Source organism: Carassius gibelio, chromosome B8 (assembly GCF_023724105.1).
Source record: "Carassius gibelio isolate Cgi1373 ecotype wild population from Czech Republic chromosome B8, carGib1.2-hapl.c, whole genome shotgun sequence".
NCBI classification, from domain to species: Eukaryota; Metazoa; Chordata; class Actinopteri; order Cypriniformes; family Cyprinidae; genus Carassius; species Carassius gibelio.
Window position 1 is genome coordinate 20,285,434 of NC_068403.1, and position 18,110 is coordinate 20,303,543.

Here is an 18,110-nt window from a genome sequence, read left to right on the forward strand (position 1 = left end):
GTGTTTCTTGTTACAGGATTATGGATTATGGATAATGGATAACGGATAATGTCCTGGAAAATCACTAGTAGGCTACCTTTTACACTTTTCTAAATATTTTTCTTTTAGTGTACTACTGACAAGGGGTGTCATAAATGAACAGTTATTAAATTATTAATGTTATCATCAATTATCCTTGGTTTCCTCTATTTTTTTTTTTAATTTAGATGGAAAATAAGTGCCTTTTTACTGTTCAAGTCGCATCAAAAGTTGCTAATTAGCCAAATAAAAATTTTCAAGCATATCTGTAGAGGCGGATGACCGGGTTGTTGCCCCGCCCACGAGTTAAACTAACCCCGCCCATTTTAAAAGTGCGCTAAGGGGGATTTTAGATTGTCTGTTTTAGCCTCATTCGCAAGTTTGCTTTGTTTATTCTGGCTGACTCGTGATGATCACGGGAGGAAAAACAAACACTCGCTGAAAGATGTGGACGGAGGTGGGAAACAACAACAGCTCTGTTCAAAAAGAACCACAGGACCACAATCTCACACAGGTACAAGCAAACACTCGAGAAACAATGCAATGCAACACTAAACTGTTTTAAATGCTCCACCTGTTTACAAGCTCTCAAATACTGGACCTTTTTTATGATAAGGAAAATACAGTTTTATTGCAAATTAGGTTGGTGTTTCAGAATGACACTTTGGTTTTTTATTAATATTCAGTGAAGTAAAGGTACATTTTGAGAGACTGCATTTACAGCACAGATCATATGTTTGAGAAGGAAGACTTCTTAGGGAAATCTCTTGTTTCCTCTCTCTCTCTCTCTCTCTCTCTCTCTCTCTCTCTCTCTCTCTCTCATTTCCTGTCTTCCAGCATATTTTGGAAACTTTCAGTAATAGCATAGTTTCTTATCTTTGTTAACATTGCTGGGACACGCTCCTCTCGCTTACTGTCACATTTCAGTGCCTGGATAGGATCTACAGATGCACAAGTAACTTTTTCCACAGTTTTTCCTCTGAACAAATGAATACTACTTTTGACAGATAAATTAAAAAATGATGTATTCTTGCATTTGATAAATACTTGCTGTGGGGCAGGTCTCCCTTCATTGGAGCTGCCATGTTGGAATCACATGACTTTATCTTACCAGACATTTTCTGCCACTTAATAGATTAATCATAAGTGAGAAGTATACATGTGGAACGGTAATGTCTACAGTGACATCCGTATAGGACATCTTGCTCTGGTGTGATGACTGCATCCACACAGTCAGGTTTCAGTGGAAAGATAAAAAAAATAAAAATTCTTTACAGTTATCCATCACAATGTAGCCACACTTTTGAAACAACTTACTTTCTTATGTAATGTCACCTTATACTTACTTATTTAACCCTTCCCCACTAATCATAGTTCTCTTATGATATTTGAAGGGATAATTCATCCATAAATGAAATTACCCCATTATTTACTCACCCCTCAAACTTTCCCAGGTGTATATGACTTTCTTCTTTCAGACGAATGATATATTTAGAGATATATTCAGATTTTCCTGGCTCTTCCAAGCTTTATAATGGCAGTGAATAGGGATCAAGATTTTAAAGCCTGAAAAAGTGCATCCATCCATTATAAAAAGTCCTTCACACAGCTCTTGGGGGTTAAAAAAAACCTTCTAAAGTGAATTGATGTGTTTGTGTAAGAAAAATATCTATATTTATAACTTTATAAACTTTCTAGCTTCCGTGAAATGTCGCACTCACGTTTACGAGAAAGTGACATTCCAGCAGGTGACGTCGGTTGTGAGAATATGTGAGTCTCGTGAGAACCAAGCTTTGTTTGCAGCGAAGGAAAACCAGTCCTCCAACGTTTTCCTTTACAAATTCTTATTTTACACTTCTAATTTAGTTTAGTTTTTTAAATATGCATATTTTTTTTTGACAAAAATGCATCTTACATTTCAGAAGGTCTTTATTATCCCTCCAGAGCCACGTGGAGCACTTTTTATGATGGATGGACACACTTTTTGGGCTTTAAAATCTTGATTGTAATTCACTGCCATTATAACGCTTGAAAGAGCCAGGACTTTTTAAAACATAACCCTGATTGTTTTCGATTGTGTATATACAACTTGGATGACTTGAGGGTGTGTAAATCATGGGGATATTAACACTCACTTTTTGCAATTCATTCAGTTCCTAAATGATAAAATCGAGCCCCAACCATAATTTTTTCATTGAATAGCCTGTTGTTCTTTTCTCTCCAGATAGTTTCCCCTGTGTCTTCATGGCTCCGCTCCAACTCCGATAGAAATGGTAGTACATCAAACAGCCTTAATTGCATAATTTTAATGATTTGTTTGTATATTCATGCTTTTACATAATCTTCATTGTCTCTAAAGGCTCTGCAGCTAGCAGTCCACCCCCTCTTGCTGAGACCCCCATGAACAGAGAGAGTGGAATCATACCAGGTACAATCTTAGTATCAGTTCTGTTCTGATAGTCACAACAAAGTGCAACAGTGACCGATTACTTTTTTAAAAAAATTTTTAATCAACATTACCATTCAAAAGATTGGGTACAGTAAGATTTTTTTTTTAATTATTATAATTTTTTTTAATACTTTGTTGAGCAAGGCTACATTACATTGATGAAAAGTAATAGTAAATACATTTATAGTGTTGCAAAAGATTTATTTCAAATAAATGCGGTTGTTTCTAGTGGTTGATCGATATGTGTTTTTGACTGCCGATATCTTGGAAAGAAGGGGGTCGGTAGCTGATTTGATTTATTTATATAAAATATATAAAGCCAAAATTAGTATTATTAATATCTAAGAAATTTGAAATAATTTGACAATGGATTTTCTTAAAAAAAGACGTACTTTAGATGGAAAGGTATTTCTCACAAATCTACTAAGAAGAAAAACTTATCGGTTAATGCTGATATTTGAAAAATGCCAAATATCGGCATATATATCGGTTGACCACTAGTTGTTTTGAATGTTTTAATCAAAGAATCATAAAAAAATCTCAGTTTTTACAAATATATATATATATATATATATATATATATATATATATATATATATAGTGCTTTCAAGCTATTGATTTTTACCTATCATGTTGCCCTTGATAGCGCAGTGCTCTACCAATTAAGCTACAGGAACACTGTATATATATTTTTTTTGAAAAATTTAAATAAATCATACTGACCCCAAACCTTTGAACAATGCACATCTCTCAATTCATTTTCTCCTTGGGCATTTACAAAAACACTTCATGAGTTTTATGCCATGAACCAAATCAGCCAGCTCTGAGATAAACCTCACATTATAACAGAAGAGACAGCTTGAACCTGTCAGCCATTCCTCTTTTATTATTGCCTTCCTCACTCTCATTCTGCAAGTCTTTGCCCACATCTCATCAGTCCTACCTTGTTTGTTATATATTTAATTCCAAATGTAAGTACATTTATACATATATATTTTAATAACTTTCTTATTAGTCCATCCAAACTCTCCTTTGCTGACAGAGTGTTTTTTTATGACTTAAAACTTTTTGTGTGTGACTCCCACATGACTTCACTCTCCACAAAAACCTCTCCACTCTTTGTACTCTTTTTTCAGTGGATGACGTTTGTCTTTTGCTCTTCATGTTCTGAGAAGAGTGGAAATCAAGTTTGAAATGAATCATTTGATTTTACAACTTGTTTGTCCTTTTTCCAGGAAGTAATGGCAAGGGATTATTTGTGTAAAAATATCAAACTCAATGAATTCTCAAAAAAAAAATGGCATATACATTTCAGAAACCATATACAGAGAAATCTGGTTGTACTGAGAAGTGTTCGAGGTTGTGTGGGTCTGTGAGAAAGGAAGCTGCTGAATTGTTATTAAACACTTGGGATTTCTGGACAGAGTGTCAGAGGATAAACAGATCATTTCTTGACAGTATAAACTCATTTGTTTACTAAATGTTTATGCTAATGTCATTTATTGACCACACAATGTGAGACTTTATCTAAATTTCACTGCATAAAATATTGCATATATATTGCACTGCATATATTTGCTACTATAAAATTCATCAGAAATATCTGATCATCTCTTAAACTGTTCACAAATACTTGATCTGTCATTAGAGATTGGATTTGTTTTAAAGAACTAATCTAAAGAGCAGCATGTTGAAGAGAAGGTGAATATTGAGTGTTAAATCATAGTTCAGTGTTGATTTCCCTGCTTCTGCTTCTCCGCTCACAGGCTCAAACAGGTTTCCAAGTTATCACTGGAATTTTCCACCTCCCCTGTTTCCTCATTACACCAAATATCTCTTTAAACACACACCGTTTATGTCTATATATGTCTTGATTGTCAGGGTTAGTCTCCTTGATGAAAAACACGCTGACTGTTCTTTTCCATTTAGTGGGACCTTTGACCTTTCACATGCCTGAGATCAGGATATAACGCAGCTGTGATATTTCATAAATAGGAGATGTTTACAAACAGTACCAAAGTGTCCAGGCTGCATTTTCACTGGAAATACCAGTGGTTTTACAGTGAAGACAATGAATCAGCAGCCTGTCACGCTCTATATCAGTGTTACTGATCTCATCTCTGGGTAGAGGATACAGATTATGTGGCTCTGTGAACAAATTTTTTTTAGACTGCAGACAGCAGTGTAACAGGTGTGTGTGTGTGTGTGTGTTTGCAGGTGCGATTGCCGCAGCAGTGTTCATAGGCTTTCTGTTAGCACTCTATGCTGCTCTTTGGAAATGCATGGTTACGCAGCCAAAAAGGTTTGAACTAAACAAAACTTTCACAAGGTGCAAGTGCTGTGTTGTGTTTTGTTAAATTTTGTTTTGCTGTGCTTTTATTTATTTTTTTTGCATTTTCTTTCTTTCTTTCATTTCTTTGTTATTGATTCCAAAAGTACATTTACACAAACAAGTATATGTTTTTTTATTTTTTTTTATTTTATTTTTTACACTGATAATAAAACTTATTTTTCTTGGGTACACAACCAAACATTTATGAATCAAACAAATCTTTCACAAGGTGCAAGTGCAATCCGTGTTTTTTTTTCTTGTTTTTCTTTTTTTTTTTGTCCAAAACTATTAGACCTCATTTAAAAAGTAAATAAATATTATAGCATCAAACAAATGTGACAATTTTTCAACAACTTTGTTGTTCCCATTAAAAAGGGGGAACAAATCAAATTCTATGATGGTCAGAAATTAAGGTTACACTTTATTTTAAGGTGTCCTTGTTCCAGTATAATTATACATTTAAGTACTGACTAATATTAATTAACTACATGTTCTTGCTATACAGTTAGGAATGGATTAGGGTTTGACTTTTGGTTACTTGCATGTAATTATGCATAATTAATTGTTATTATAATAGCAAGTACATGTAATATGTGTAACAAGAACACCTTCAAATAAAGTGTTACTGAAATTAATGATAATTTGTCAAATCAACTTCCCATTCAATCATCAATAATAAAGTTAACAAAAATTCAAATTCTATTGGACCAACTGTAAAAACATAAACCAGTGTTTATATCCCATGTTTCTTTGTTCTGCACTGTCTCTGTTAGGAGGAAAAAGAGAGTGAGTTTGAAGGCTCGTGAACAGAGGCATCTTACATGCTGACCTCTGGATGGGACGTCCACCCAGATTCTGAGTTACTGATGTTAGGACAGACTAAAGCTTCTCTTGCTATGAATAAGCACCCTTAAACACACAGTTCGAGACAGTATTTCATGGATGAGGGAACCCATCAGGTTGTGGATTGGTCGGTTTGACAGTCAGACAAGAGAGTTACATTTTAGAAAATGGTTCTAAAAATGTGAAATCTAGTCATTAAACAGAATTATTTTTTGTTTATTAGAGAATAGCAAGCCCAAATCTGCACTGGAGGTATGTATGGAAAGTTTACTTTGTGACAGCACAACAAATGTCCACTAGATGGCAATTGGGTCAATGTTTTTTTTTTGATACAAGGAAATCAGCCAAGATACACAGTAGAGTCTTTCAGTCTTTATAGGTTTATGATTATCTTTATAGACTTGTGTGTTTGGGACATTCATTTTATTGCTGATAGCTATACTAATTAATACATAAAAGATATACATTTTTAGAAATGATGCCCTTGTTTTTCCTCCAAGTATCACCTTTGACCTCGGTGAACTCTGCACAGGTGAATGAGTGCATGTGCGTGAGCGAGAGAGATTTCCCTTATGCAGCACTATTAACCAGAGAGTAGCAGATTTCTAGGTTAAAGTCTTTGTGTACGTGCGGGTCTGTGTGTGGGAACATAAGAATTGCACATTTTTATCACAGGTGCTTTGTTTGCACAATTTTCTGTACTTTAATATATTAAATTTGTCCTGCGTGTCATTATTTTCTGTGGTTTTCATTCAGATTTGATTTTGGATTAGAATATATTAAATTCCTTTTTGTCTATGCAGTGTAAGTTAGACTCAGTTGTGTGCCTGTATTAAACTTGTTTTTCATTGCACAAATGTTTAATAAAGAAGATATGTGACGATAAATGTGAGTTTTGATTTACTGTAAAATTTATTTTGAATACTTGCTAGATAATTTAATATTCATATGCCAGAGCAATATTACAGTTAAGTATAGTTTTGTGTTTATATATTTGTAAATATTTACCCTAAAATATACAAAAAAGGTTCCCAGTCTGCCTACATACAGCCAATAAACTGTTGTAAAAGTGCGTTATGTTTACTTTAACAGTAAACGGTAAACTTTGAATGCCAAGTTGAGATATTGAACTATTCAGATAATTTTGAACATTCAATGAGTTTATACAGAATGTAGAAATACACACAGTGCATTTAATAATATTACAGACAGTGTGCTTATAATACAAGAGCAGATGCTCTTTATACTGGAGTGTTATTTGTGTTGCATTACTCACTTTTCAAAGTTAAGTGTTTCTGTCCTCAACAATACAATTAGTCGCATGCAAAAATGACAATATAAAACCTAAACAACAACAAAATTAAATATAACATTTAACAAATATTGCACAATACAAAAGTAAAACAATTTGAATCTATTATACTAATTTCCTTATTTCTAACAGAGGAATTCAGCTCCTCATTTGTATGCATTATCACTTTGTGTCAGGTGTGACCTGGGCAAAATAAACACTGCTAGAGATGATGGAGAAGGACTCACAAGCTGAGTATCTCCCATGAACATCTTCAGAAGGCGATAGACCATTTTATAGCAGTAACACAATGCTATAGTGTCCTCAGACATGAGGCATAGAGCTGACATAGCAGGATGAGATTCTGCTCATATTTCTTTTCTCCTCAGGTCTCACATGCAGTTGTGTAATAGCAGGTGATTCCTTCATTTGGAGGAAACTCTCATACTACCAATTCAATGTAGAAGTAGAGGCTAAAAAACTGGAAGGAAGAGGGAGAGCAGTTTGTAAGAGGTCTTGAGCTACATAATGTCAATTTCAATTTCGCTGGGCTCTTGGGCGGCCTTGGGGACAGTGTCAGCCTTTACTGGATTTGAGGGCTCCACAGGGATTTCGCTGTTTGACTTTTCATGGTTTTCGAAGCTAATGTTGTCATATGTAGCTTTGCTGTTGAGTTCCATTTCCTTGGCTTTCTTCTCTTGAATCTGTAGCAGAATGGCGTTGTTCACACCAGGACCTGAGCGACACAGACAAAGGAGTTTTGTTTAATCAAACCCTTGTTCTAATGCACCAGATTTTCTTTGGTTGCTCCAAGTGTTTGGAATAGAATACTAGTGCTTGCTACATAGTCTTTTATTGTAACTTGAACTAAATTTAACTTACTCTTTTATTGTAATTGAATATTATTGAAAATAATAATAATAATCCTTTTACAGCCCTAAATCGGATATATCGGATGAAAAAACTTGGACATAAAATAAGCTGAGGTTAAGGTACTAAAATGACAGAAAACTAAAAATAACTTACTATATATATATATATATATATATATATATATATATACACACACAAAAGCATATAAATTACTAAATTATTTTAAACTGCACTTAAAACGGAAATATAAAAATGAAAAACTATAAAAATGAAAAACAATATACAACATTTTTATAAATACCAACATGTTATAAATAATACATAAATAACACTGTATAACAGATTATTTGGTAATGTGCCAATATTAAATGACTACTGTATTATACTGTCATACTTAATTTCATGTTTCACTTAACTCATGTTGCATTTATTTTATCAAGTGGTCTGTGGTAATGTCAAAAATAAAATAAAAATGTCATCCTTCATGGATCCAGCTCTTGTTCTGACATGTTTGATTCCTCTCTGTCCCTTTTCTGTTCTTACTGGATGTTTCCTTCATATGTTTCATATGTGTTTTCAGATTTAAAATCCAATACACATTTTTGGCCAATACTTTAATTTTGTGTGTGTGGTTTTTGTGTAAAAACGTTTACTTTTAGGCTGACCAATCAATTTTGTATTTGCATTTTGGGATACTTAAAACCAGTACAATTACTATACCTAGTCTCCTTGAACTTAAACCCTTTGGGATTGAGCACCGTGTGTATAAAGACTGCACATTTAAGCAACTATACATACCTAAGAAACTGAGCAGCACGGGCAGAAATATGAGGCCGTGGACCAGGCCGAGCAGAGTGATGACCAGATTGAGTCTGAAGAAGAAGATCTGGATGAGCTGTGCTTTAGCTAATGCCAACACCACTATTCCTGGCAGATTGGTCATCGCAACTCCAGCAAACACCTGGAAAAAAGACAACACAGGCACTCATGAAACAACACAACAACTGAACAACATATGAACTAATGCATAACTGAGGAAGTTATGGTACTCACTGCACTGCCCATGTTAGCTGTGGCTTCCTTTGCCCTCTCCACCTTCGTGGGGCGAATACTGAGTGCAAATGAGCGTGTTAAATGAGACACAAACTCCACTGATATACCGACGGCCTGAAAAACAAACCAACAGTGAGATGAGAATGTTATAGATCGTTCCTGACTACTGTGAGCGGTGATAAGAACTGCAAACATGCAGACCATGCAGTGTCTCTCTGAACTACTCACCGTCACAAGGTTGATAAGCGCCACAGCGTTGAAGTCGATGCCCCACAGCGTCATGACACCGACCGTATCCACAGTGATCATCACTATGGTGAGCAGGTTCAGAAAGCCTGATCTCAAGTCCATGCCGAGCAGGATACAACACACCACGAATGTGGGGATCAGACACACGGCAATGTTGAACAAACCCTCGTTCACGATGGTCAGATACTGCTCGTAATACACATACGTCACACTGGGAAATAAAAGATCAGAGAGTCGGTGTCAAGTAGAGTTTAAGATTTTAAGTCCACTACAAAGTGCACATTCAGTTCAATTAAGCACACTTTTTTTTTTTTTTCACTTGTGCCATTTAAAAAATAAATAAATATGTGCGTGACATCTCTGCTACACACAGTATAGTTTAGTAGGCAGAAAAATATGTAAGTATCTCTAGGATCCGTGATGCTGTTTTGCAATTTATGAAGTAGCTCAAGGGCACGTTATCATTCAATAGAATTACATGAACGGATTATTGCTTCTTATCTTATCCCGGAGAAGAAGCAGCAAGGGTGAGGATGGCAAATGTAGAAAGATAAGGGAGGATCAGAAGTGGACACTTACGTGTATGGGAAGACCTCAAAGTCTTGAGAGGTGCCGGTGACGTTCCTCATGGTCAGTGTGATATCATGCGCCAGTTCTCTGGCCTTCTCCAGCGCTGCCGTGAACTCCTGAGAGTTGACCAGAGGAGTGTGGTAGGCCATGAACCGAGACGCTGAAAAGTAGCGAGATGCCAGAATGAATCAGACCCCTAAATGTGTTTTATATGAGCTGCTTTATTGTAGGCCTCAAAACCTAATTTATGAGTAAACTAGAGTCTGTGGCTTTGTCACGTTTTATACTTTAACAGAAATTACAGTCATACCTCAAACATGGTGAACAAGTCACTTAAGAAGGACTACAACAACCACAAGGATGTGGGTTTATTTGCTTGATAGCAGCTGTTCTAGCTGTTGCGGCTTCGCAAATCTTTAGCAACATTACTTGAGATACAACATTAACATTAACGTTTTATCCAGTAATATTAACAACAGACTTTACTCATAAACCAGAAACAGCTAAGCGCTATTCTATTTTATTGATAAAATGGTGATTCTCAACCGGTTTCAGTACAAGTTTCCCTATTGTTCACAATAATATTTTAGGCCTCATGACTTTTCCAGCCATTAAATTTTTTATTTTTATTTTTTTTTACTGGAGAATTAAGGATAAGGAATACATTTCATGCTTGGCATGGCTATACAAATGTATATTCATTATAAAAATGCCAAATTAATTTTTCATAGACCATTTCCAGTTCTAGAAGTCCATGGTCCAGAGAACCACTGCTTTAGAAGCCGAATCCAAATTGTTCAAACACATACAATTCATTCATGTTTCTCACCTATTATTTCCCCAGTTTCCTTGTCTCTAACCACAGCTTTATCATAAGCTCCCAAACCACTGGAAACGAAAGCATATGAACATGTTTTATTCTAAACACTCATTCTGTTCAATCTTTCATGTGTCTGGTTTAGTTGCTTTTCTTACCCTTTTGGACATTGTAGATCAGGTCTGTTGCTAAGAAAGTCCGGCAGGAATCTGTTAAAATCTTCAACACTAGGTCGCAGAACCCCATTTTGGGGGGCACTCATACACTTCTTGGCACACGTGAAGATCCCCGCTGTCAAAATACGTTCATTTTTAGTTCTCTAAGAATGTTGCATGGAAACACACACACTGTAATGTAAACTGCTAAATTAAATAGAAAGACGTACTCTCATTGGCAGGACAAAATTCGCCTTTGTTTGCGCCAGTCGTATAGATACGACAACATTTGGATCCAGGGTTCAGCCAGTCGATATAGTCATCCACCCAGGAGGATGCTGGGATTGCCAAGTAAGATCTAGAGCAATCAGCATGATTTTAGTTTTAATCAGCAGCTTTATATATAGCGATTTGGTCCTCATAATTCTTTGCAATAATACTTGGTATCTTGACAGGACCGTGTCACTGTGAACTTTTAAGATCGATAACAAATCAGTAAGTTCAAGGTCTGATGTGATTGGCTTAATGAGGTAAAGAGTAGTGATGTACTATACCAGAACACCAAATATAGTATATTGGTGCTCACACATGCTTCTTGTATTTACAGGCCAATGTTTTTCAAATAAAAAAGTCATATTTAAATAATGTGCATTTTACACTTATTTATTGTGGGGTACATTTTATATAGTGCTTTTATGTAGATATATAGTGCTCACCGCTCAGGGTACTCAGTGGCGTATCGGATCTTCTGGGTGAAAGAGAACTGGTCACATCCCACACTGGAACACACTGCGTTTAGGCCCTCCTCACTGGTGAAATTGAACCCTTTGGTCGTGATAAAATACGTTGGCACACCAACTTCGAAATACTTATAGAGGTATGCGAAGTAGTCCAACATGTAGGAGTCCTTTTGATATATGTACACACAGATGATGAGAGAAAGTTAACACTGTAACTAATTATTATTATTATTTTTTAAATGGCAGGTATTGTATACTTATACTAGTAGAGCATTAGATACTTCTGTACTTACAGATGGCATGGCCAATTCCTGATTTAAGCCCACTTTTACATGGAACAAGAGAAACACACAGCCAAAGAATATTGCAAGGAACACCACCATCTATGAGAACAAGACATAATAATGAAATGTATATTTAATGAAAAAAAAGTCTTCCTTTGTTCTGTTAAAATTATATGTAAATGTGCATGTATTTAGCTTTCAATGCTTTGTTTTTTTAATCTTTTTAAAATATTATAGCTTTTAAAATGCATTACTTTATTCTTGATTTAGTGTTGAACTGGGACAAAGGTAAAATCCAGCCAATCTATACATGTAAATGATCCACTGCAAATGAATTTTCCAACTTTTCCAAGTTTCTTGTAAAACGAAATCTTATCGTGGAATCTTTTTAGTTAATAAAAGTCCTCCCTGGGACCTGTAGTGGCTGCAGTTGATGAAACACTTTAACACCATTGTTAGTGAAGGAGGAACGTACCACTAATACTCTGCTGACAGGGTGGAGCAGTGCAGGGGCATAGTATTTTTTCATTAATGGGAGAAGGATGCCCTGGTTGGGTTCAGACGGGTGTGGAGTATGTACAGTGACGCAGCAAGCTATCTCACAACGATTTGCATCTTGTCGCCGAGCGTCAAGTGAGAGCAGAGCCACAAAGGCAGTCATCTGCAGAATGAAGTCCATGAGCACAGCCAGTGCTGCATATAAGGCAAAAGACTTCACTGCTGGCATAGTGCTCAAAGCACCTGCAAAGAGACAACGAGAGTGTGTTGAATCAGCCGTTTATGTTTCCTCATTAATCTGAACCCAGCGACTGCATTATACTGTATGTGACTCATTCGGGAGCCGATAGTAATATTGCCTGTACTTTACATGAATCATATCTCTCTTTAATTGAGATAGTCCAGATCTGCTGCATCATGTTTCGTTGACATGCACTAGTGAGTAAAGGTCAGGCAATATAATAAATGTTCCCAGTTAAGTATTGAAATATTTTCTTTTGTGTTTTATGGGTTGAAGCAGAGTTTGAGATCAATATGAGATGCTCACCCAGGAAGAAACAAACAGATTCAGACAAACTGCAAAGCAGCATGCTGGGAGCCACATTTCCAAGAACTCTCCCAATGTGTTCCTCCCTCGTCTCTCCTGGTCTGCGCATATCTCTCTGAAAGAGAATAAACATGTAAAAGAGAGAAAATGAAGCAGGTTTTATGAATTTATAGTCATATAGTCAAGTAATCTTTAAGTTCTAAAATAGAATGTAATTGTAACACTACCATTCATCTAAAAGTTTGGGGTTGGTAAGATTTTAAAATATTGTTTAGTATACTGTATTACAGTAAAATATAGTGAATAAAACACAAAAAAATTCAAATGTAGCTAAGAAATGTCAATTAAGAGTGTGATTAAGAGTAACCAATGGGATTAAAGTGGACCCTAGAAAGTGTGTAACAAAAATGAAGAAAAGTGAAGAAATAAACAACATACCTGATACTCCAGAACAAAAATGAAGATGTTATCAGCTCCCACAGCAAGCACAAGGAAAGGTACGACCTGCAGAATGACCAGAGAGGACGGAACCCCAATCCAGGCATAGAAACCCATTGAGGCTATGACAGAGCAGCCCACGACCAGAATACCACCCAGACCAACCAAGAACTTTGAATCTACCTGCGAGAGCAAAATATGACCTTGTCATCATACTAGACCGGTTTATCTGAAATTCTTTTGGAACATGGACATGTTCTCAAGTCTGACATGCTAGTGTATATATACTCCATCAAAAAACTCTTTTATAATAATAATAATAATAATAATAAAAAAAAAGTTTTTTACATTTTACTTATCAGCACCTTTAACAGCACCTTTTTTAACAGACATTTTTATAAAGCTTTTATAGTAGTTATTATTAATTATGCTTTTATGACCTCAAATCATAACTATTTCACATCTGTACAAATTTCATTTACAGTTTTGGAAATATTTAAAAGGACCATTTTAAAAACAAAACAATGGTCAATATTTATTTGACATCATAAGTATATTTTAAAAGAAGTCTGTTTTATATATATATATATATATATATATATATATATATATATATATATATATATATATATATATATATATATATATATATATATATTGTTTATAAAATACATTTCTATAGCTAATGAATCTATATCTATTTGTTTAACTGTTATTAATTCCCAGTAAGCCATTAAGTACTCTGTGATGCACTCACCAGGATACGCTTGCATGATGAATATTCCCCAAGAGCCACGGCTATGTACAGGAAGATGACAGCATAGCTTATCATGAATATGGGGATGTCCTCTGCAGTTGTTCTGTTTATCTCATCCTCTAGGGACCTCTGCAGAGCACCCAGACAGTTCGATTATGAAACTGTTAAACACTGACATCTCTAATCATTACAGTATGGTCAGCAGCTTCTCACCTCGGCCATGTAGGCAAATGTGAAGTTTGTGTTCGGGTTTTTTTGATACTCCTGCACGATTTTAAGGAACCTGCTTTCCCACTCTTCAGCTACCTTAAATTTCACATCAGTCCGTGCGTAATTGTTCAGGGAGAAGGTAAGGATCAGGGCCTCAGCAGAGATGTATTCCTCATCTGAAAACATAATAGAAAATGAAAGCCAGCCCAGTGAATCTTTAAGATAATGGTGAGATGCTAGCCACCAGATTTGTGTCTTACTCTCATATCCTCCTACAGCCAGGAAGGGGAAAACAGGGCCACCGTAGTCTGCCATACAACTCATGCCAAGTGCAGTGATGTCTTTAAATGATAACGGAGAGCTGTGGGCAAGCAGAATATAATTGTGTTACATATGATATTGTTTTTATAAAGCAGTTCATTAAACAAGAATAATATGAATAACACGAGCAACGCTTCCACAAATAAAAACACTTCAAAATGAAGCCATACCCAGTAGGTGGCATTTTGTTCCTTGGAGTTATCTAAATGGTTGAGTGAATGTTTCAATGACTGTCTCATTAATACAGTAACTGATTTATCATAGCATAATTTGTTGTTACCTTGGTTTAGCTATATTAACCATGGCTTTTTGGTTTTATTTGTAGTAAAACCATGGTTAATTTTCATAAGTTATATATCTTAACATTTATTTTATATTATAGTAATAGTATGATATTATGCTAAATAGGAACTAGTCACTGGCTATATCTGAATGGGCATAGCATGTACAGATTATACTCATACTACACACATTACCTGCAATCTAGGTAACGAGACGACTACAGATATCTGACTTACTTTACGCAGTAGATGAAGTGGTCCCTCCAGTCCACCTCTTTCGTCACGCCGAGCTCTGTCATGTTTGCTTTGGCGTTCAGGTTGTCGATGCTATTTTGGAAGTACTGCGGCAGACTGTTGACAGCACAGTCTGTTAACGAGGGGTTGTCTGGATTGAGTGGTGCATAGCAAACATCTTTAAGACTTGCAGTGCGGTTTAGTCCATCCGACCAGAATTCAATTGCCTGGATTTTCTGCTGAAGCTCCAACAGCTCTATGATCAAATCTGTGAGAAAGAAATGCACCCTATATTTTAATATAGCTGAAGAACAGAACTTTTTTTTTAGAATGGAAGCATTGCGATCAATTACATACTAGTATACTAAAGCTATACCGTATACTAGTAATTACTGCTTTGAAACTGCTTAAAGAAGCTTCAAAACGTACTAATCTTTTATTTCGAATCAGTGTTTCAGAGCTTGAATGTGATTTTGGTGGTTCGCTGCTAGGGTGAGTGATATTGTGAACACATTAAACAGTCTAAATATTATTTTAACCGATCTTGAAATTAAATTTTTTAAGACCTCTCAAAAAACACAAACAAAAAAAGAGAATTTAGGAACAGACACTTCCAATAAAAAGACAGAGCCAAGGTTCTCAGGTGAACATACTGAAGAAAAGATCTGTTACTACTTCTGTTCCATTGTGAGAATACATTTGAATAGTATGCTTTCGACACTTTTCATGATAAATTAATTTGAGGTAATGTCACCTTTAGAAATTATGCCACTGAAGTTCTGCTCGCCGAAGAGTAAGGAGTCATAGTAGTGGTTGGGCTTGTCTGGAGCGGTCAGGATCAGCTGATTGGTGCGGTAAAATGGATCAAAATGTGCATCATGGAAGGACTTCTCTCGCATGGCACGACTTTCGGGCGCTGACCAGAGCTGGACAGGATCTGTTGTGAGTTCTATGTCTTTTATTCCCACTGCAAATACCAACACAACCACAAGGCAGACTGGGAGTACTATCACAGGATATCGCGCCATTATGGTTCCCCAGGTCTGGAAAAGAGACCCCAGGAACTCCTGAGTGGCAAGACTGGCTTTATCAGAGCATGTGACATCTTTAGGACTGATTTTATGTTCAATCTCATTTTCGTTTTGGTCCTTAGTGCTCATGCTCATTTGAGTACCCTTTGACTTTCGTATGTGGACAGTGCACTCTAAAACTACATAACACATTATAAGGAAAAAGATGCAGGAGAAGACTGTGAGGCTGATGACAAGGACACCATCTAGTCGACCAATCATGAATGGTTTTGGTAAAGGGGGTGGCTGTGGTACAGCTGGACAGGATTGTTCGCAGTCCTGACAGGAACAGGCCTCGCCACCTGTCGGGGTCGTCTCATTACAATTCAATGCTGTTCCTGCAAACAGAACCGCTCCGGGTGGGATTCCAGCTGTCTGGCTGTCTGACAAGAGCTTGAAGTTAATATCCAGAGGAGCCAGTCCATTGCTCGAGTCACCCTGGAAATCTAACCAGCGCTGCGGCGTACACAGCGTCGAACCATAGCGGCCACACATTGTGGCAATGGCATAGCCTCCAGTGGCGGGGATTCGTACGTTTTTGCAGGACCTAAACGATGCATCGGAGAAGTTGGTGGATACGTAAGCCTCGTAACCCACCACAGCTTCCTTGACAATGCCAGTGGGTTGCGTGATGTTTGCGGTTTTCGTAATCTTTAAAATCTGACTTTGGTTGGGGCTGCAGGTGGTGGCGCAGTGCATGTGCGCAAAGTTGTCGGCGCAGGACGGGCAGCGGATCAGCACAGCTTTGGACAGCGTCAGGCTGCTCTGTAGAGCGGTGAGCTGTCTGATGGAGCAGCAGGCCAGTGTGTTACCCTCCCCGTGGGCCAACATCGGGCATACAGATTTAAACAGTTCATAGTGGTCTCCTGTGACATTCACAGCTTTTCTGTAGTCCTTACAGGGAACCCTAGGTGGGATAAGAGATCCCTCAACGGCAGGGTTTAGGCCACAGTCCTCATAGAAAGAGCAGTAGCCTGGTTCATGCTGAGCACTTGCGAGAACCTTCAATAAACAGAAATTATTGTATCGTATTTCAATATATCATTATTGTAAAGACATTAATTTACAGACAGTCATACATTCATTTGTGGATCAATTTTCTGTTTGTGAAACTCATGTTACCGATCCATATCCAACTTATAAAGTGTAGAATATAACTACACATTCACAGCCAAAAACCTTAAATTTCCACACATACGAGATTCACATATGTTGTAATGTGATGATTCTGTCCCTCAGTAAAATTAAATATAGAAAATATGTGAAGACCTACCATGCAATAAGCAAGTGTAAACAATAAAACGGACCAAGTCCAGCTCTTTCGATGGAAGTGCATTTCTCTTGTTGTCCTGCACTTCTTTGCGTGTGGAGTGTTATGTCCAGTGGAGAGAAGGAGGCAGGAGGATGTAAGGAATTTCAGGTAGCAGAGAGATCTCTGCTTGACTTCTGCCTGTTCTGGTACAGTAGAGAAAGACAGGAGGAAATGAAAGGCTTGCTCACTCTCATTGGATAAACATAAAGTGATACTGATGATGATCAGGGTCTTATCTGGCCTGATGTTTCCACCGCCAACCAGAATGGATAAAAGCCAATCCAGCTCATAGATCATTAACTAGATGGGCAGACTATGCCAAAGGTGTGTTACTGACGCTATGGAACACACCTACCAAAACCTGATAAACCCCTGATGACTCTCATTAATAAAATAACCATTAAACTATGGTCTGCACAAATGCAAAACAAATTCATTTATCTTTTTTTCAGTGGTGCGGTTCATATTCATACGCAATATATAACATTATACAGTCAGTATTGTTTATAATTAATAGTTTATGTGGTCTGTATTGTATTTTTTGCTTGTTCTTTGCTTTGCTGTTTTTCTTTCCGTGCAGTGCATTCGACATAGAGAGCCTGTTGAAATGCATTCAGTCAAGTCCACTTGAGAAGCTTACATTTACTGCTGAAAAACAGTTCAGACAGGTAAGATTCATGACACAAGAATGAAGAAGCATGTAGGTCTTGTTTGGCCATACACTTTTTTATGTTTTTGAAAGAAGTCTGAAATGTTCAGCAAGGCTGC

The 18,110-nt window shown here is 36.7% G+C and overlaps 1 protein-coding gene across 1 annotated transcript; it reads right to left on the reverse strand.

The window, feature by feature from the left end:
- Positions 1 to 6,816: 6,816 nt before the first annotated feature.
- On the reverse strand, positions 6,817 to 17,539 carry LOC127963759 (NPC1-like intracellular cholesterol transporter 1). Its single transcript, XM_052563838.1, has 19 exons — positions 17,304 to 17,539; positions 15,715 to 17,032; positions 14,964 to 15,228; positions 14,385 to 14,485; positions 14,128 to 14,300; positions 13,915 to 14,043; positions 13,158 to 13,340; positions 12,720 to 12,834; positions 12,150 to 12,415; positions 11,684 to 11,773; positions 11,367 to 11,557; positions 10,881 to 11,008; positions 10,654 to 10,786; positions 10,508 to 10,566; positions 9,688 to 9,838; positions 9,088 to 9,319; positions 8,860 to 8,973; positions 8,605 to 8,767; positions 6,817 to 7,669 (listed from the first exon to the last, which is right to left on the reverse strand). Exons 1-19 carry the CDS (start codon positions 17,364 to 17,366, stop codon positions 7,455 to 7,457), a joined length of 4,089 nt encoding a protein of 1,362 aa, XP_052419798.1. The 5' UTR covers positions 17,367 to 17,539; the 3' UTR covers positions 6,817 to 7,454.
- Between the last annotated feature and the right edge of the window lie 571 nt (positions 17,540 to 18,110).